The sequence below is a fragment of the Bombina bombina genome, chromosome 8 (genome assembly GCF_027579735.1).
Source record: "Bombina bombina isolate aBomBom1 chromosome 8, aBomBom1.pri, whole genome shotgun sequence".
Lineage (NCBI taxonomy): Eukaryota > Metazoa > Chordata > Amphibia > Anura > Bombinatoridae > Bombina > Bombina bombina.
The window spans coordinates 116,944,687-116,967,569 of NC_069506.1; the positions used below are offsets into that span (position 1 = coordinate 116,944,687).

General features: G+C 35.3%; 1 protein-coding gene across 1 annotated transcript in view; it reads left to right on the plus strand.

The window, feature by feature from the left end:
• Positions 1–719: 719 nt before the first annotated feature.
• VWA1 (von Willebrand factor A domain containing 1) overlaps positions 720–22,883 on the plus strand; it is a 224,073-nt gene continuing 201,909 nt past the window's right edge. The window contains exon 1 of the mRNA XM_053690531.1: positions 720–1,189. Coding sequence (XP_053546506.1) covers positions 1,117–1,189 — 73 coding nt within the window. The 5' untranslated portion in view covers positions 720–1,116. The remainder of the gene's footprint in view (positions 1,190–22,883) is intronic.

A 22,883-nucleotide genomic window follows, 5' to 3' on the forward strand; every position in this document is an offset into this window, starting at 1 on the left:
GTGAAAATGGAGTAAGTTTTCTCCATTTTCGCCACGTAAGTCCTTACGCTGCATATTGAATACCAAACTGCGCGGGTTTGGTATACCTGCCTATGGCCCAAAAAACTGCGGGCGACGGCAGAAATATACGGGCGTAACTTCTAGGTTACGCCGTATATGTGATACCAAACCCGCGCAAATATTGGCGTCGACGGCTTTTGCGGGCGACGATTTATATCGGATCGACCCCATAGTTGCCAAACGTGTGTAAGCAGAAGTACATAAAAGCAGTCTAGTGGCAGGGAAATTATCTTTAAACCATATAGTGATACTGGAGGAATCATTTATAATGCCTCTTTTGCTAACTTCATTTTTAAATAATATAGTTATTCTAATGTATAAAGCTAAACATAAGTTTTGTTCAAATAAATTTAGAGATGAGTTTATCTTGCTGTAAAGTTCTTATTTTAGAGAATATGCCCCATATCATGAAATACTGAATATATAACCCACGTTTTTATAATAGATGACTGGTATAAACAAGTAGCTGTATGGTTCAGCCTTTTGCAACAATGTTTGTCACTATACAGACACATTGTTACAGTTCCTGACCATATTTATCCAGCAGCTGCACTGCAACTTCAGGCTGTGTATTTCCATTATCCTTCAGCTAGAGAGCAGTAGGACCATGCAGGATTCACACCCTCCCTTGTGGCTGAGTCCACAGAGGGTGTGTAAGATCATTTTATGTGTAGAAGTTTTACTTTACTCTCTCCCAGCACGTGTGATATCAAGCAGAGCGTTGGATCACTGCACAGTATTGCAGGGCAACTAATACAATGGCTGCTTAGACTTGGCCATAATCTCACAACAAGCAGGAAACTACATTCCTGGCATCAGATGGTTAAACCTGGAAGAAACTTGAACTCTAGCCACAACTGGGTGTTATAGAGCCTTCTTCTGGCAGGACAACATAAGCTTCTGGTGAGGAGGGGGTGTCTGCTGGAATAATAGACCTGTCCTGTCTGATTCCCCCAGGGAATACTTATACATATGAGGAAACTTCTGTGCATCTGATGCCCTCTGATAATGAACATGCCTGTGATTTATCCAGTTGGGTTATAGAGCTGCCCAGCTATGATTGTCTGCCTAGCACTATATGTGCAAGTTCTGCTCCTGGGTGCTGCGGGACAGTCCATACCAGAAGCAGGTAAGTCAGTCTCACTGCTCAGGAAAAAAAGCCACTTCCTTGTTCAGTTTCAATGGCTTCTCCTTTTTGCATTGATCTCTCTAAAGATTTATTTATTATTTTGTTTTTTCAATCCAGAGAAACAAGTAAACAGTGAATTGTATAGTTTATCCATTTAAAAAAAAAAATACATATTTAAAAGAGAAAAAATTGTAACTGACAAGAAGACAAGTAAAACTTGATACAGTTTAACCAGAGGAGTTAAAAGATATCTAACTAAATTCCAATGATTTAATTCATATTATGTAATTAACATGTTGTGTGTTTGTGTCATCTATCCTGTCCATCTATACTGTGCCAGTATTTTGGACCACCCTGCAGTGACTTTGCATTGCATACAAAGCACATATTGTGTTACAATATAAACACCTGCAAAGTCCTATTTCAATAGAACAGGTTCAAAGTGCAACTTGAAGACATTTAAACACCTATACGTGACTGCACTCCTCTAAGAGCTGGGTGTTTTCTATAGTTACCAAGGCTGCAGCACTCTACTATGTACCTATCTATTAATATACTGTTTTTACTACACAGTGCTTATCTGGCATCCATTTGATTCCTGCCCTGGGTGTGAATTTAAGTGTATCTGTATTAAACTATCCTACAGCTAAAATAAATAGCAATACACAAAAGGATAATAATTATATACAATAGAACAACACTGCATTCTGCACTGATAGCAACAGCAGTAATATTTTGTTGATAAATTAGTCTTCAGGGTTATGATGGGATCTAACTCATAGTTTTCAGCCATAGACAGATTACAGAGCTGTGCCAGTTGTCAGCATTATTCTTGTTTGTTTTTTTATTTCTTTATTGACGTTTAAACATCTGTCAACCGACGCACTGAATGAACAAATCACACATGGCACCTGGTTTTATAAACATTTCAAACCTCTCATATAGTCAAGAATAATAATTATAGGCAAACAAGACCCATCAAATTCTGCAGGAGCTGAATGAAGTTTTATGAAACCCATAATTTTTCTTTCATGATTCAGACAGAGCATGCAATTTTTAACAACTTTCCCATTTTCTTCTATTATCTAATTTGCTTTGTTTTCTTGGAATCCTTTGTTGAAAAGCATACATAGGCTCATTAGCAGTAGTGCACTGCTGTGATTTAGCTGCTGATTGGTGGCTGCACATATTTACCTCTTCCCATTGCTTCAATCAATTTGGTCAGCTAGCTCCCAGTAAAGCATTGCTGCTCCTTCAGTAAAGGATACCAAGAGAATTAAGCAAATTTGATAATGGAAGTAAATTAAGAAATTGTTAAAAATTGTATGCTTTTTCTGAATCGTGAAAGAAAAAATGTGGGCATCGTGCCCTTTTAAGTTTACTATCTTGTAGTGTTTTTAGAGCCCAGGGTCTCAGGCAGTGCTGTTATGTAGCAGGTGCAGCGCTCTTTAACCTCAGTCTAGACTTCTAATAACAAATGTAATTGGCTTCAAAATCCAAGGTTAAAACAAAAAAAAAAAAACATAACTAACCACTGTAATCTTTATATGGGAAGCATTTGATATCCAGACAATTACTATTGTGTTAACCAGTCTTAAAGTGCTGTCAGCTAGCAATTCTTTTGAAAACACCCCACATCGTTTACTAGTTAATATTTAAATGTTCCCAAACCCCATAGCTGATTGGTAAAGTATGTTTTAAATGAGGCTGCTGTAATTTGTTACACTTAAATTGGTTTTATTGGCATATTTGACATTTCCAGCTGTTTAAGCTAAATAAATGTTAGTTCAGTTATACTGTGCTGCCAGGTACAGAGGGACCTTCCTTGTGTCACTTATGTTATGGAAGTTTCCAATTGACCTTAACCAGTGACCCATGGAAAATCTATTTTTTTTGTCTTTCCATCTATTTTAAATAGACAGGAAAAAACAAGTTTAGTAATGTGATACCTTTGCTCACAGATTTAGACACACACTATCATTAAAATGTTTGTCTCTCCTGAATGGTTTTTGAAATCTTGCATTTTAATTCATCCAGCCGTTTAACCCATGACTGTCAGGGAGGAAGCAACACATTGGCACCATGCCTGCAGGCAGACAGATTTGCAAATAGTGAACCTGTGCTCCTGCAATGTCAGTCGCTGCTTGACATTTGACATTGCAAAAGAGGATTCTTGTGCAATGCTGCCGCTCGCTCCAGAGCAATTAATTGCGCTGGTGCAGGGCATGTCAGTCACACTGAACAAGCGAGAGTCGGGGTGACTGATCTCACCACCTGTAAAGTGTCGGAGGGGAAAAAGAAGCAGTTTCTACTTCTTAAAGGGATAGTAAACCCCAAGATTTTCTTTTATGATTCAGATAGAACATACAATTTTAAACAACTTTCCAATTTAATTCTATTAAATCAAATTTTCTTCATTCTCTTGTTATCCATTGCTGAAGGGGCAGCATTGCACTACTGACAGGAAGCTGAAAATATTTATTTAGCCAATTACAAGTGACAAATGTGTGCAGGCACCAATTAGCAGCAGCTCCCACTGGTGTATGATATGTGCATATTCATTTTTTTAACAAGGGATACTCTATCTGAATCGTGCAAGATTAATTGTTACTTTCCTATCCCTTTAAACATGTGGCAATAGGCTAGTTTATGCTAAACTGCTCCACACAGCCCAAAAATCTGCAAATCCATCTTAATAAATCGAGTGCATAGTATAATCTGTTCATCCACATACCTGACGTTGCTTCAAGCGATGCACATAATCAATATTTTTTATATATACAGGAGGGATGTGAGATTGGGGGATCTTCACACATAAGAGCCAATGATCAATAACTTGCTGACATTGGGATAAATCACATTAAAATCTTAGTAGTTTTTTTTTTGTTTGTTTTTTTTATTTAGAATTTATATTGCAAAGTCAGATAAACATCTCTTAAAAATCAGCTAAAATTTGAGTTTCAAAAATGTCAAGAGACCTCACTACATTGATGAGACTTCTCAGATTATCTTGCCCAAGCTGAAAGCTTTTAGATCATAAAGCCCATAATGTTCCTCTGCTTTATTTATACACTAATAAAAGGACACTGGGCCCAAATTTTTTCTTTCATGAATCAGATAGAGCATGCAATTTTAATCAACTTTCTAATTTACTCCTATTATCAATTTTTCTTCATTATCTTGGTATATTTATTTGAAAGCCAAGAAAGTAAGTTTAGATGCCGGCCCATTTTTGGTAAACAACTTGGGTTCTTGCTGATTCGTGGATAAACTCACCCACCAAAAAAAAGTGCTGTCCAGGGTCTTAGAGGCCTTTTTCAAATAAAGACAGCAAAAGAACAAAGAAAAATTGATAATAGGAGTAAATTAGAAGGTTGCTTAAAATTGGATGCTCTATCTGAATCACGAAAGAAAAATTCGGGTTCAGTGTCCCTTTAAGAGTTTGATAGATGAGAGAAACGTTATGAGTTTGTTTTCAGTATTGTAGGGGTGGCCAATTGGAAGTCCAAGATCCCCATGCAATCTTCTGAGTTTTTCCCTGTAGCACTTTAAAGGGACATGAAAAATAAATTTGAACTATTATGATTAGATAGAGCACACATATTTCATCAAACATACCTCTTATTATCCTTTCAAACACCATATTTTTTTTGTTGTTTTAAAAGAGATAATCCCTTAAAGGGACACTGTAACCAAAACTTATTTTGTGATTCAGATTGAGCATGAAATTTTAAGCAACTTTCTAATTTACTCCTATTATCAAATTTTCTTCATTCTCTTGGTATCTTTATTTGAAATGCAAGAATGTAAGTTTAGATGCCGGCCCATTTTTGGTGAACAACCTGGGTTGTCCTTGCTGATTGGTGGATAAATTCATCCACCAATAAAAAAGTGCTGTCCAGAGTACTGAAACCAAAAAAAAGCTTAGATGCCTTCTTTTTTAAATTATGATAGCAAGAGAACGAAGAAAAATTGAAAATAGGAGTAAATTAGAAAGTTGCTTAAAATTGCATGCTCTTTCTGAATTACAAAAGAAAAAAATTGGGTTCAGTGTCCCTTTTAATTATCCATTCCCCAGTTTTGCATTAACAACACAGTAATAGTAATAATACACGTTTTACCTCTATGACTACCTTGTATCTAAGCCTCTGCAGACTGCACCCTTATTTCAGTTCTTTTGACAGACTTGCATTTTAGCCAATCAGTGCTCACTCCACGGTAAATTCACGTGCACGAGCTCAATGTTATCTATATGAAACACATGCACTAACCCCCTCTAGTAGTGAAAAATTGTCAACATGTATTTAGATTAGAGGCGGCCTTCAAGGTCTAAGAAATTAGCATATGATCCTATCTAGTTTAGCTTTCAACTAAGAATACCAAGAGAACAAAGCAAAATTGGTGATAAAAGTAAATTGGATAGTTGTTTAAAATTACATGCCCTATCTGAATTATGAAAGGTTTTTTTTTTTTTTATGGACTTGACTGTTGCTTTAAAGGTTTGTTGTACTAATGGGTATATAATGACTGTTGAATAAGCATGTAAAGAAACTATCCCATTTTTTTTTATTTTTATATCATTTCATTAACCATTTACAACATGAAAAACATAAAGCCATATATACTAAATGCTTCAGGTGAATAAATACAATTCCAAAAATCAAAAGCATAACAAAATAGGGTCTATGTTTTAACAAATGATTCCACAAGAAGCAAAATATGATAATAGAACTTAAATAGGAGCGGCTTGCAAAATTATAAACACTATCTGAATCATAAAAGTTTTATTTTGACAAAGCCTTTTAAGGACATTTTTAAAAGCACACACACACCACAGTCTGCTGCTTTTTAATATCATAACTTTCATAAGAAATAAACAGAACTGAATCATATTAACTCCAACAGCATCTGGAATTTGTCACAACTTAGTCTGACTCTCGAATAAACAGAATTACTAAACAAACACCACCCACCTTCAGATGCCTGTAATAGTTGATGTATGAAGTATAAAAATGTTGCTTGAACATGAATATTATTATAGTCGAACATTGTATTACTTAAACATGCAACAGCTTTTGGAATGTTTCAATTGTTTTAACTTACTAGAAGCAAGAATTATAGGGGAATTCTAGTGCAAAATTTGCACTGTAGATCTATGTGTTTAAGCTCCCAAAGGTGTTAAACACATAGTTAAAGTCCCACTGCTGGTCCTAAGCAGGAAACAGCCAGTTAGCTAATCATCAGCGACAGCCGCATAACCATACCAATCACTACCCCTTGATTGGGTTAAACACATAGACCCTGATATCTAAAGCACTATGCTCTAGTGAGATTATCTAAGAAGCTTAGTCAGAACTACAAGGTACCTCAGTATTGCTGATGCTGATTGGCTATTGTATTTTTGCAGCTGAAGTATAACTGTTACCAGAGCACTTACTCTGGTGAGCTGAAGACATTTTAAGGTAGAATATCTTCCTTTTTTACATAGAGATGCTCAGGTGATATTTTCCTGTCAGCTTTTTACAGTTATCCTGCATCAGTTTCAAGTGATTTAGCATATGAGTATTATGTCCCTTTAAGAGTTGCTTATCTTGTTATGCAGGGCTCTGAATGTTAAAACCCACACACAATATAATATAATGCTCAAAAAAAGCCCCAGAGATATTTTTGTGATTTTATGCCGTGGACGTTTTTGATCATCAAGCCAATAGATTTGAAGCGTTGATAGTGCACACATTGTATGTAGTAGAATGCCCATTTAAATGTTTATAGTACTTGGCTCATAGTGTATTATGCCTGTTCACATTTCTTAGCTGTACCCACTAGGACCAGTCAACACATTAGATTTGCATAATCAACAAATGCAAGATAACAAGACAATGCAATAGCACTTTGTCTGAACTTCAAATGAGTAGTAGTTTTTATAACAAATTTCAAAGTTATGTATATTTCCACTCCCCTTGTACCATGTGATAGCAATCAGCCAATCACAAATGCATATACGTATAGTCTGTGAATTCTTGCACATGCTCAGTAGGATCTGGTGACTCAAAAATTGTAAATATAAAAGACTGTGCACATTTTTTTTTAATGGAAGTAAATTGGAAAGTTGTTTAAAATTACATGCTGTATCTGAATCATGAACATTTAAATTAACCCGAGTGTCCCTTTAAAGTATCAAGCTAAATAATATATGCTAAATAAATAAATATCAAGATGGTGAATTATATGCGGACCTTAAAGGACATAAAAGTGAAAAAATAAAGTACTCTACTGTGTCAGTGCATTTTATTATTTCACTTGTTCTTGCATAAATCTTTTTGTTTTACCACTGCAAAAAAAGTTTAAACACAGTTAAAGGGATATGAAACTCCAAAACATATTTGGGAATTCAGACAGAGCATACAATAAAAATAAAAAACTTCTATTATCGAATTGACTTCATTCCCATGATAATCTGCATTGAAGAGCTACCTAGGTAGGCATCTGGAGCACTACATGACAGGTAATAGTGCTGCCATCTAGTGCTCAGGCAAATGAATAGCATTTTTGCAAAACTGGTCTGGCTCCTAAGAATACGTCCTGGCTTTTAAACAAAAGATACAAAAAGAACAAAGAAAAATGATAATAGAAGTAAATTAGAAAGCTGTTTAATATCACATGCTCTATCTGAATCATGAAAGATACATTTTGGGTTTCATATACCTTTTTAAAATATTTTCTTTCTTGGGTTTTCAGTAGCTCAGCTATTACATACATTTCAACTTTAATATCTTTCTTCTCTGGAACAAGTAGTGGTGGGGCGGTCAGTGATGCAGGGAGCATAGAGTGGACTAGGATGGTGGTTGGCTTAAAGGACCAGTCAACACAGTAGACTTGCATAATCAACAAATGCAAGATAACAAGACAATGCAATAGCACTTACTCTGAACTTCAAATGAGTAGTAGATTTTTTTTCTGACAATTTTAAAAGTTATGTCTTCTTCCACTCCCCCCTGTACCATGTGACAGCCATCAGCCAATCACAAATGCATACACGTACCATGTGACAGCAATCAGCCATTCACAAATGCATACACACTTATTCTTGCACATGCTCAGTAGGAGCAGGTGACTCAAAAAGTTTAAATATAAAAAAAAACTGTGGACATTTATTTAATGGAAGTAAATTGGAAAGTTGTTTAAAATTGCATGCTCTATCTAAATAATGAAAGTTTAATTTTGATTGAGTGTCCCTTTAACTGGAGGACATAACTTGACATTTATAGGTAGGTTTATGGTGTTCCTCAGTTTCATACAGGTAAAGGGAAATGAACAGTAGAAAGAGTGATTGTGATAGACTCACAAGTACTCAGGTAAGGAAAACATTCAAATATTGTCTGAGAATTTCTTCTTTAGTACTGGAGAAACAGCTCCTTAAAAGGACATTACACAGCTTTTGCTTTATTGAAAAAATTGTGTATTGTCCCACGCTCCCTAGAGGCAAATGTAAATTCTGTAACCTGCAAATGGTGCAAATGATACGGCTGGTTTAGACAAGTTGCAGCATTTTGAAAACCCCTAGATAACACAATTTACTTTTTGGCCTCTCTAGGCAGCGTGGCACAAAACGCAGTTTGTACACAAAAATAAGAGCCCTTTTTAAATTACTCTTTCCTTGTCAGTGCTTAAAATATAGTATTGTTCTGCTAATGGAATTACAAGTTGTCTGCAGTTAGTGATACTTTTCATTGGTGTTTTGTAGACAAGATTGCAGCAATATTGATAGTAGTTTTTTGTTTTGTTTTGTTTTGTTTGTTTTTCTCAGAATGGGTTAAAATCGGGTACTATAACTAACAAACATGTATTGTAAGGTTTTTAGCTATGCTTATTTGGCAGGAGATGAGTTACTTTGTAACTGTCTTTTTAAAGGGACATTAACTGGCTAGGGACCATCTGGATTTGTAGATATGTCACAGGCGCCTGGGGTTTAATGACTATATTGATGTACAGTATATACACATTAATATTGTGCAAAAGTATATACACTTTTCAGTGCACAGATCTTTGGAAGAGTTAGGCTGTTTCTTACAATCTGAGTCATCATGCATGTGTAGGAAGTGTCATTGTCACATTGTATGCCAATCCCCTGAACCAGTCAAGGAGGATATAGCATAACACAGTAAATCAGTGTCAAAAGTAAAACTTAGTTTCATGTATACATATATATGCCTAAAAAATATTTTTTAATAGAAATTTAAACTATTTTATTAGCAAAATTCACATTATTCTGCTGTCTCAAAGAGATTTTAGAGTATTCTTAAAGGGACACTGAATCCACATTTTTTCTTTCGTGATTCAGATAGAGCATGCAATGTTAAGTAACTTTCCAATTTACTCCTATTATCAAATTTTATTCATTCTCTTGGTATCTTTATTTGAAAAGCAAGAATGTAAGTTTAGATGCCAGCCCATTTTTGGTGAACAACCTGGGTTGTTCTTACTGATTGATTGGATAAATTCAACAACCAATAAACAAGTGCTGTCCAGTGTTCTGAACAAAAAAAAAAACAAAAAAAAAAAAAAAAAAAAAGCTTAGATGCCTTCTTTTTCAAATAAAGATGGCAAGAGAACGAAGAAAAATTGATAATAGCAGTAAATTAGAAAGTTACTTTAAATTGCATGCTCTAACTGAATCATGAAAGAAAAAATTTGGGTTCAGTGTCCCTTTAAAGCACTGTGCCTTAAAGTGGTTGTAAGATATTGCTTGGTTTATTTTATTGTCATCACTACATAATCAATCAGGGGAATATTATTGTGCAACTTTTGCAAAATATTTTTGTAATGAGCGCAGAGATTTTATTTCTGTTTATGCTGTTTTCAAATTAGGAAAGTAGGAGAAAATGCAGAAAACAGAGACACTTTGTATTCTGCAGAAGTATCACAATTCACTGATTGTTTATCCACCTATTATAAAAAAAAAAAAATATTGCAGTGCTCTCCAGCCTGTGATGAAAGGATATTGAGCTAAGGAATGCCTTGTAGACTGGTGTACTTTAGAGCAAGCATTTAAAGGAACAGTCAAGTCCAAAATAAACTTACATGATTTAAATAATGTAATTTTAAACAACTTTCCATTTTACTTTTGTCACCAATTTTGATTTGTTCTCTTGGTATTCTTAGTTAAAAGCTAAACCTAGTTAAGCTCATATGCTAATTTCTTAGACCTTGAAGGCCGCCTCTTATCCGAATGTATTTTGACAACTATAGGGCGTTAGTTCATGTGTCAAATAGATAACATTGAGCTCATGCATGTGAAGTTACTTAAGAATTAGCACTGATTGGCTAAAAGTCTGTCAAAAACTGAAATAAGGGGGCAGTTTGCAGAGGCTTAGATACAAGGTAATTACAGAGGTAAAAAGTGTATTATTATAACTGTGTTGGTTATGCAAAACTGGGGAATGGTAATAAACGGATTATCTATGTTTTTAAACAACAAAAATTCTGGTGTTGACTGTCTCATTAAAGGGACAGTATACACCAATTTTCATATAACTGCATGTAATAGACACTACTATAATGAATAATTTGCACAGATACTGATATAAAAATCCAGTATAAAACCGTTTAAAAACATACTTAAAAGCTTCCAGTTTAGCTCTGTTTAAAAGGTTACTGGAACACCCACTGCAAGTGAGAAATAGCAGACACTCCCCAGCAAGCTGGAGTAGGTATACGTCGGTATTCTCCTAAAACTTTGGGGCTTGGTTAGGAGTGTGAAAATCAGAGCAAGGTTTTTTAAAAATAAGCAAAACTATACATTTAAAAAAAAAGCAAAAAAACTGTATGGGCTATATAAATGTATCATCTTCAAAACATTTATGCAAAGAAAAATCTAGTGTATAATGTCCCTTTAAACACTAAAATCATTTAATGCAACCCCACTAATTATCGGTGCTGCCATTTTGGAACCTAGGTTACAGTACAGGTTACAGCACATATGCAAACATGTCAGAACTGAAACATAGATTTTAACATGGTGGCAGTTATAAGAAGTTGGGGTAACCTCAATACTAAGCTTATATTTAAAGGACATAAATTAAACTTGCTGAAATATGTTTAGGCTGAATTAACCTCAAATGAAAACTGTTTAAATACAGGAACCAGGAGCATATTTTGGCCTAGACCAACTAGAGGGCAGCAGGCTTTTGTTTTGGCGGTGCAGCAAATTTTGAAGAGCAGTTTGGTTTCAGGATGCCTTGCAGCGCACTTGCTTTATAATGAGAAATATTTTATAACTGTCCTAAAGATGGTGAACAAAAGAGGATAATCACAATTGCATGATTTTCTTTGTGTCTTGCAGGAATTAGTTAATACTTAATTGTCATGGGTTGAGAGGTGTGCTCCCCTTCCCGCCTCCAGTTTTGTGGCCAGGCAAATGCCCCAGTTTTTTAGGGACTGCTTAAGTTCATTGAGGGCACACATTGTCCCACCCAAGACACACTCTAGCCATTCTCAGACCACACAACCCAACTTCTACCTAATACACCACAGCCCGAGTCACAAAACAAATTGGCTACAGCCCGAAAGGTTCCTAATTTTTCATTCTAGAAATCCTTTGGGAAATGTTGGGTGGTATGCATAAGTGAGAAACACATGTGAGGCAGATATTGACTAGAATGGGTAAATACAGGAGGTTTGAGGGTCAACAGGTTTATCAGTGCCTAGGGCAGCACAAAACCTAAATCTGATGGAAGCTAAACGGAAAACCATGTTGTGCACAGTTGATCCCTAGCGACAGATTGCTCCCCACCCAGGGTGGTAGACTGGGTTTTACCTATAAGCACAAAGACAAAAGTAGCTTCATTCCTCACTGGAACAGATGTTTAAAATTTTAGATGATACAAGAAAACATTTAAACTTTAAATCGTATGTCCCTTTAAGATTAAGTCAAAAGCAATTATTAATTTTTGTATTAAAAATTATATTTACAAAGTAAAACTAAATGTGGTTAACTGATCACGTTATTTACCTGAATGAATGAAAGCGGTTTTTTAATGTTTTACTACTATTTTATTCCTTACGATAGTTGAGGGTTGTAGAACCTAAAATACTGTGTTAAAAACCTTTCAAATATACTTATATTATCACATTTGACTTTGCTCTCCTAGTATCCTTTGTTGGAACCTAGTTCCTTTCCATGAGAGCATGCCTAAGTAGACTTAGAAGCGTGCACGTGTCTTGAAGCATTATTTAAAATGTGTCTTCTATATAGTGGTCAAGATACATGCACGTTGTTGAGCCTACCTAGGTATGCCATCACAGAAAGAAGCAGAGTTTCAACAAGGGTTACCAAGAGGAATCAGTAAATGTGATAGAACTGAATTGAAAGGTTTTAAAAATGTCATATTTTCCCTGAATCCTAAAACACCCTCTTGCTTTTTGTGTGAAATGTGTTCTTGTCCATACTCTCTAGAGAGGTTAAAAAGCAAATTCTGTAGCCTAGTTTGTCTTCAAAATGAACGAGTTATTGATTTGCAAAAGTGCAGGAAGACAAACAAAAATCTGTAAGACTGATAATGGGAGGAAATCTTGTATGAGTGTCTGGTTACTACAGGGCAAGCCAAGTGTACATTGCACCTGGGTGCAGGAATACGTTAACACCAACAATCCAAAAAGTACAAAAGTACAGTCTCGGCAATGTTACACAGATACACAATGCAGTGAGACATGCATGGCTAGTCATTACCTCAGTATGTGCGTGTCTAAGGTGACTTGTCAGTATTTAAAGGGAAAAGAGCTGTGTCATTTAGAACAATATTATTTGTAAGTGGAAATGAATTTTCAGGCTGTAAAATAGCAGAGTCGGTCACTGATGCAGAGAGAATAATATTAGAGGTGAAGGTTCAGAGCGCCTTAATTAGGGCCAGGTGACTGGGAACTCAAGTGTTGTAGAGTGGTAAAGGCTGTCAAAAAAGTTTAATTATAAAACAGTATATTCAAATGGTATTATGCAAACAAAAAATAATACAAATAAGATATTGTTGATTTATACAATAGATGAATAGAAAGCATAAAAACAATGTGGATAGTGTGGTGGTGTAAGAGTAGTCCAATGTTGATAACACTGATATGGCTAATAGTCAACAAGATGCAAAAGTCCAGCTAATGATGGTGGGTTCTGTAGAATTGCAGCTTAAGTGAGCTGTGACTTTGGGGAAGGTGGACTAAGGGAGTGACAAAAAGAAAAATGTGAAAAAATAAAAATAGATAAAAAAGATAAAAATGTTAGTGATTATAACAAAAAGGTTTCCTGGTAAATATCATAAAAAAATCCAAACAAAATCACAAAAAATTAGTATAAAATTGTGTATACACAAGTGAAAAAAAGTCAGTGATAAAGGTTAAAAGATTAAATGAAATTAAACAACCTTGTTTCTTGGTGGTGAGAATCCTTCTTAATTTCTGGCAGTGAGAACCCCCGTGATGGATCCTGATAATCTCCCAGTGGGTGACTTATAGTCTCTCCTGATGGAGGAAACCTTCCTATTCCTGGTGGCGAGAATCCCTGCGATGGATCCTGTTGGTCTCTCAGTTAGTGATTCCAATGTCCTAAAAAAAAAAATATATTAATAGTGTAGATTGTACATATATTGTACTAGATTGAAAGTGTGCTTACCAGCTCTTTAGTCAACAGGTTTCAAGGGACGGATTGGCCTACCAGGTGATTTCCCGGTGGACTGCAGCAGCTGGGACTGGAAAGCTACAATTTAAAGGGGTGATTAATGGATGCAATTGGGTTTTAGGGTGCATATATAATATCAATCTGGCATTTTTATTTAATGCAAAGTAATATAATTTAATTCTGAAAAAAATATTGGGGAAGGAGTATCCCAGTAATCCCTTTGAGAGAAAAGGGGCCTGTGCATTCTACCGACTCAACAGAATATAGGGCTGGTCTTCATATTTTTCAAGGGCTACTTTTTATTCCCAGTCCAGCCCATGGTGTTTTGGCCACATCTAAGCCTTTCTCAAGACTAATGTCTATCTGTTGCTGGTGCCAATTTATAGTTGTCTCTTACACCACTTTGCTAATATAAGCACTGACCTACTATGGATGGCGATGTATAGCCAAGCAATTCATATAATATATAGATAGCGGGCAGTAATCTAATTGTACTTAACCATTGCGTTATTTGAACAGCAGCATTAACATTATAATGGGATATTAGTTATAACTGGATATTAGTACCGTTATGCTTCAGTAGCTAAGACTTTATCTAGAGGCAGAGCGGTTCACCTGATATTATAAGCAGTTTACAAAATAGAGTGAATACTTGTTACCGACAGCATAAGCAGGCTAACATATTTGTAATAATCTCCAGTAGCTATGATACATCTGATATTATAAGCAGGTTACAAAATAGAGTGAATACCTGTCACTGACAGCACAAGCAGGCCAATATATTTGTATCAATCTCCCGTAGCTATGATACATCTGATATTATAAGCAGTTTACAAAATAGAGTGAATACCTGTTAGTGGCTAATAAAAAGGCTAATATATTTGTAGTAATCCCCTGCAGTTAAGATACAGGAGACAAAGACACATCTTGATCTATATACTAATTAATTAATACTAACAAAGAACACAACAGATTATAGTTCGTTGTTACAACAAGTATCTATATAGAAGAATTTATGATGTCAGTAAACCGCTACATTCAGCAACAATATTAGTCTGAACAAAGATCAAGCGTTTAATATATGATTGAACTATACAATAGTGGTAGTTATTACTCTCTTATTTAGACACAAGCATTATGTGCAATCAGGCCTTTGCCCATTGCAAGTAACGTGTTAATCACTCTATATTTTAAGCGGAACCCCTACTTCCCCCTAATACCTTAAATAAGCTATGATACTTACGATACTACACTCCTAAAACAATTATAAGGTGACATTTATCTCAGCTATGGATCTATATATCCTAGGTTGACGATTTAATCTCATATTATAATATCTGCACAAAGATTATCAAATGCGCTGATATTTATATCCAGACAATCACCCTGTGTTTTTAATATGTTTATGTTTGTATGTGGATATTTTTATTGAATTTCCTAATAAAGTTTATATTTTAAGTATTCAGTGTACACCACTCCACAAGTGTATTTCCTATTAACATTGTTCTAACACATAGCCACCCCTTTCTTAGGATTGTGAATGCTATATAGATGTACAAAACCATCAATCCAAGAATTGATCTTTTTCCCCTCAGATGTTTTACCTTACTAGTTTTCAAGTCAAGTGTATAAGAACCTCTCATATCACTTATTCCCCTTTCAACATCTCTCTAAATCTCTTAAAAACTAGATTTATATCTTCTACAACAACTAACAAAATAGGTACAGAGGAACTAAATCTATCTTAATCTCAAGAGGGCTAAATAGATCTCTAAATAATCCTATACAAACATATGTGCCTCATCAGGTCTGACCTCTAGTAATACTTCTCCTCAAGCAGAAATAGCAAACAGCATTCCCATCCATTGCCATGAGACAACTTTTCCCATCTCCTTCCTTATTATATTTGATAATGGAGTCTAATTAAACTTATAGCTGGAACATATTACAAAGATAACCAATAATTAATTCTAATTGTATATCTCCCTAAAGGCATCCAATATGTGTAAACATAAATTGTCTGAGCCAACCTCTAAGACTTCTTAATGTGCTTAATGTTCTTTATGTTCTAGAGTTTTAACTCCTATCCAACTCAGTTATTATGCCCACCCTAGACCACATACTATAGATACAGAATCCACAACAATCAAGACTGATTGTATTAAAGGATTTCAAACTGTGACATACACTATACAATAAAGAACGACCTGGTACTAATGTAACCCATACTACGTGCAAGCAATACAGCTACACAATTTTCTAATTCTACACCATTTTAAATCTATATAAGAAGATATAGAGCTATCACACTATTTTGGGGTTTAAATTAACCTAGGATATATATAGGTAGATCTATACTAAGTCCTACACAACTTAGAATGACTAACGATCGTAGTCTTCCAGTTCAAAGTATAGGACCGAGATGTTAAAATTTACACAGACTATACAACAAGAATATAGACTGGAGAATACAAACTGTAGATATAACTAGAATCTAGGACGGCAGATGTCATTAGTATCCAATCTTCCCCTAACCCCTAGATGACGCGTTAATAACTACTGCTACACAACATATACTATCACCTGTCTACCTGTTCTATATACTACATAGAGATTTGCTCTCACTTATATAACACTGCGGCAATTTGTATTTTTTCCATATGTGTGTACACCATTATGTAGGCAACTCTACTCATTCACATTGTACACCCATAACTCCGAAACTAATTTCCACAGTGTAACTCTTAGTAACCATAGCAACCCACAAACTAACCCAGATGACGCAATACACCATTATGCGATCTGCTTAAACGGCTTATCTAGAAGCCTGTTCCTCTGCTAATACAAGCAAATTGCCATTGTTAATTGGATTAAATAAATAGAAGTAGTAACATCGTCCATACTAAGCTTTTATACACAGGCTAAACATAAGAACCGCAACTGAGCTGTCTGGTTTATTATATAACTTCCTCTACACCTCTCATAAAATTATCAACCCGGCTGCCAGTCAGGCAGCGATTAGTAGACATAGACCATAGGAGTAAGCTATTGATGTATGATCTAAACGAAACACACATGGTTAAGGTAAACATACCAGGAACCAATTACAACACACCAGGATATGACCTCATACATAGGCTAAACATAAGAATCGTAATAGAGCTATTCGGTTTATTATGTACAACTTTCTGTCACCCCTCTTACAGAAATACTACACCCGGCTGCCAGACAGGCAGCGATTAGTATATATAGACCACATGAGTAAGTTAAAGACGTACGATCTAAATGGAACAAACATGATTCAGGTAAACAAACCAAGAACCAATCACAACACACTAAGATATGACATCACACCCAATAGGAATGAAGAGGTTACGATATCTGACATTTGCATTGCAAGAAACATACGGAGCAATGTTATGAATCCAAATACTCCACAAATGAGTCATGCCATAGATATAAATACTTCACGAACAAAGATCTAGATAAGATAATAAAGATTATTACAGACACCGAACCTCATACAGGGATAAACTTCCAGTTTCTAACCAAGCCCCTAATTACACAAAGTGGTGTAAGAGACCACTATAAATTGGCACCAGCAACAGATAGACATTAGTCTTGAGAAAGGCCTAGATGTGGCCGAAACGCGTTGACTAAAGAGCTGGTAAGCACACTTTCAATCTAGTACCAATATATGTACAGTCTACACTACCAATATTTATTTTTTAGGACATTGGAATCACAAACTGAGAGACCACCAGGAATAGGAAGGTTTCCTCTATCAGGAGAGACTATAAGTCACCCACTGGGAGATTATCAGGATCCATCACGAGGGTTCTCACTGCCAGAAATTAAGAAGGATTCTCACCACCAAGAAACAAGGTCGTTTGATTTCATTTAATCTTTTAACCTTTATCACTGACTGCATTTCATCATTGGATTACAATTTACTTTTTTTCACTTGTGTATACACAATTTTATACTAATTTTTTGTGATTTTGTGTGGATTTTTTATAACCATTTTTTGTGATATTTACCAGGAAACTTTTTTGTGATAATCACTAACATTTTTATCTTTTTTTTTTATCTATTTTTATTTATTCACTTTTTTCTTTTGGTCACTTTTTCACTCCACTTTTGACATTTTTGGGAATACTCCCTTAGCCCACCTTCCCCAAAGTCACAGCTCACTTAAGCTGCAATTCTACAGAACCCACCATCATTAGCTGGACTTGTGCATCTTGTTGACTATTAGCCATATCAGTGTTATCAACATTGGACTACTCTTACACCACCACACTATCCACATTGTTTTTATGCTTTCTATTGTATATTGTGGAACCACAAGATTGTATTTTTAAGATTGCATAAATCAACAATATCTTATTTGTATTATTTTATGTTTGCATAATTCCATTTGAATATACTGTTTTATAATTAAACTTTATGACGGCCTTTACCACTCTACAACACTTGAGTTCCCAGTCACCTGGCCCTAATTGAGGCGCTCTGAACCTTCACCTCTAATATTAACCTCTTGCAGGCTAGCTAGATAGCCTTTGTTCAGAGCTATAGGTGGATGTCTTGGCGCTCAATCTATAATGTATTATCTATCACTGATACAGAGAGAATAAGACAGAATATATATGTGTTTGTTTCTTCACACACCTGAAGTTGTGACCACCTTCATAACAACTTCACCGTCATTCACTCAGGCTATTAAAAGAAACTCTGGCCTTAGTTATTGTTAGAGCAGCAAAATGTTTGATTACGGCCCCCCCCCAATGCTATAGAGAAAATAATTAGACACACTTAAGTGTGAACTTATGAAGCTTCATTCAGAGCTTTTGAGGCTATACAGAGCAGGCTCTCATGAGCAAGCCTGTAGCCACATAATTAAAGGGACAGTCTAGTCAAAATTTAAACTTTCATAATTCAGATAGGGTATGCAATTTTAAACAACTTTCTAATGTACTTTTATCATCAATTTGCTTTGTTCTCTTGGTATTCTTTGTTGAAAGCTAAACCTAGGTAGGCTCACATGCTAATTCCTAAGTGCTCGAAGGGCCGTCTCTTATCTTTGCATTTTGACAGTTTTTCACAGCTAGACGGTGCTAGTTCATGTGTGATATATATATATATATATATATAAACATTGTGCTCACTCCCTTGGAGTTACCTAGGAGTCATCACTCATTGGCTAAAATGCATGTCTGTCAAAAGAACTGAATTAAGGGGGCAGTCTGCAGAGGCTTAGATACATGGTAATCACAGAGGTAAAAAGTATATTAACCGTGTTGGTTATGCATAGGGATGGAGACCCACAGTTTAAGTGTAAATTCCACTAGATATGACATTTTATTTATTTATGTGAGGTGTAAATTTAAAATTGTATAATTGGTATACCTGCAGGGATAGTTGCTGTCTATTCAGTTGTTCTGGTGTACTATATTATGACGCTGTTAATTGTACAATGCAAAGCAACCAATTATAATGTACTTATATGCAATATTTTTAAGAACCATAAATTTGAATTAGATGCTGGAGCCTCAGAATGTGCTGGCTTCATGTTATACATGACCCGGTTTGGAACATGAACCCTCTGCTCCCGGATGAACCTGAATACTTTGATTGTAGAGAATTATGGTCTCATTTTCTCATACCTGCCTGGTGTTTGGCCTCCTGTCCCATTGGTTTCAGACGGTACTACTAATCTACCATAAGGTGTAGGAAGATTTATGACCTGTCAACTGCAAATCTCAGTTAACAGATATTAGATTGAATAATACAGTAGTAGATAATACAGTAATTGTTGGTTGAAACGGTTGATTAGTGTAGTAAATAACCTGTTTACTTGATTGCTCTGCTGCAAAGCGTCACTGGAAATGTTTTTCAGATGTTGGCAACTATGCTGTCTACATAGAGAAATATGAGTGGTGGCACAGACCTTTTTGGTCCTGTAAAACCAGTTAAAGGGACATTATACACTAGATTTTTCTTTGCATAAATGTTTTGTAGATGATCCATTTAAATAGCCTATACAGTTTGTTTGTTTTTAAAAATGGATAGTTTTGCTTATTTTTAAATAGCATTGCTCTGATTTTCAGATTCCTAGCCAAGCCCCAAAGTTTTAGGAGAATACCGACGTATACTTGCTCCAGCATGCTCCTGTTTGTGTGTTGTCTTTTCATATGCAAAGGAAGGGTGGGGGGGTCTGCTATTTCTCACTTGCAGTGGGTGTTCCAGTAACCTTTTAAACAGAGCTAAACTGGAAGCTTCTAAGTAAGTTTTTTTAATGGTTTTATACTGGATTTTTATATCAGTATCTGTGCATATTCTTCTTTATAGTAGTGTCTATTACATGCATTTATATGAAAATTGGTGTATACTGACCCTTTAAAGGACCAGTAAATGCAGTAGATTTGCATAAACAACAAATGCATGAAGGTTATGTCTATTTCCACACCTCTTGTATCATGTGACAGCCATCAGCCAATCACATATGCAGATACATATATTCTGTGAATTCTTGCACATGCTCAGTAGGAGCTGGTAACTCAAAAAGTGTAAACATAAAAAGACTGCGCATTTAATGAAAGTAAATTGGAATGTTGTTTAAAATTGCATGCTCTATCTGAATCATGAAAGTTTAATTTTGACTTAAGCGTTCCTTTAAGTGTATCAGTTTCAACATCATATGTTTTGAATTTACTGTAATAAAATACTCCTTAATAAATCTTCCTCACCCCTTTCTCTTTTTACCTTCCAGCATAATGTTTCTTTCTCATGTACTTTATGTTGTCTGCTAAACTCCTGGCAGAAATCCTCCTATTATTTAATCTCCTCTGTCTTTAAACCCTCCATTGCTTTTTTACACAATTTTACCCTGTATTTCCATTTTATTTCACTCTGAATGCTCTGTGCAATTCTTCCTTTATTGTATCCCTTGCGTGAGCCTCACACGTTTGCATCTCTACCTTTTCCCTTTCATCGCTTTTACACCAACATCTATATATATATATATATATATATATATATATATATATATATATATATATATATATATATATATATATATAAATACAAAATTTGTTTTTTTAGCACACCTTACAAAAAAGTTTAAATCCACATCTGGGAGTGCTGCCAATATGACCCACTAATTACACAAACAAAAAGATATCAGTGCACATCCATTTTCAAAAGCACAACATATTTTTTGAATTGCTGCAAAAAATTGCCTGCAAATACATCAAGAGACAACTATTCTTTTTAAATAATATTGGGAACTTAGTCACACAATATGGCCATATTTTGCTTAGCCAGTCACCACTTACAAGGTGCCCCAATTCGACTGGTCCTACACTACAGTCCTTTTGCCACAGAGGGCTGAAACATTCCTGCTTTTACTCTTCATAATAGAATGAGACTCCCTGGCTTTTTATTCACAACTCTATAACACTGTTATGAGCACACCTGAACTGGGTGGGGTGCTTAAACCAATGGTAGATGGTCAGTCTCCCTGGTTATGTTAAATACAAATACAAAATTTGTTTTTTTAGCACACCTTACAAAAAAGGTTAAATCCACATCTGGGAGTGCTGCCAATATGACCCAGTAATTACACAAACAAAAAGGACTGTAGTGTAGGACCAGTCGAATTGGGGCACCTTGTAAGTGGTGACTGGCTAAGCAAAATATGGCCATATTGTGTGACTAAGTTCCCAATATTATTTAAAAAGAATAGTTGTCTCTTGATGTATTTGCAGGCAATTTTTTGCAGCAATTCAAAAAATATGTTGTGCTTTTGAAAATGGATGTGCGCTGATATCTTTTTGTTTGTGTGTGTGTATGTGTATATATATATATATATATATATATATATATATATATATATACTCCCAAAGTAGGAAAGCACTCAATGGACTTAATCCCATAAATAAATAGCCTTTAATTCAGCATTTATCATTTCATGACGTTTCAGATACCAGTGTAGTCCCTTTGTCAAATGGTCCTCAGATATAAAAAAACAACCAGTATCTGAGGACCATGTGACAAAGGGACCGGACCGGTACCCGAAATGTCATGAAATTTTAAATGCTGAATAAAAGGCTATTTTTTTATGGGATTCAGTCCTTTGAGTGCTTTCTTACTTTGGGAGTATGATTGCTTTTTGTTAGCACCTTGGTGGCTGTAAAAGACATAAGGAGTGCATAATATATATATATATTGTTCTTCCTCCCATGGTTCCCTACCACCAGCCCAGTGCTCCACTCCCACTCTGTGACACAAGCCTTCTGCTACTTCCATCTCCTGTTAAAGGGACATGAAGCCCAATTTTTTTCTTTCATGATTTAGTTAGAGCCTGAAATTTTAAACAACTTTGCAATTTACATCCTTTTATATCCTTGATTAAAAAAGCATATCTAAATAGGCTCAGTAGCTGCTCATTGGTGTCTGCACATATTTTATTTATTTTATTTTATTTATAAAATATTTTACCAGGAAGGATACATTGAGATTTCTCTCGTTTTCAAGTATGTCCTGGGATGCCTCAGGTGATTGGCTCACCCATGTGCATTGCTATTTCTTCAACAAAGGATATCTGAAGAATGAAGCAAATTAAACAATAGAAGTAAATTGGAAAGATGTTTAAAATGGTATTCTATATCTTTTATTTATCACTGGCTCCTTCATCTCTTTTTCTTTACCTATCGTAATCACCCATTTCTCTTTATGCTTCTCTCAGGTATATTTTGTTACCCTGACTGATCTGCTGTATTTTTTCTTTCATTGCTTTCTTGCATCTTTTACTCCACTCTCCATATCTCTTTCCCTTCGACCAAGTAGGTCTTCCTCTCATGTCCTTTCTTTTTATTCCCTCACAATGTATCTCTCTGCCTTCCTCCTACCCAAGATCCCTTTCTCTTCCATCTTCCTTTTACCCCACAGAAGCAGAAATTTCAATATGCAGCATGTATTTTGACAATGAAAAATTCAGTATCTGCATTCTCAATATGACTATATAGT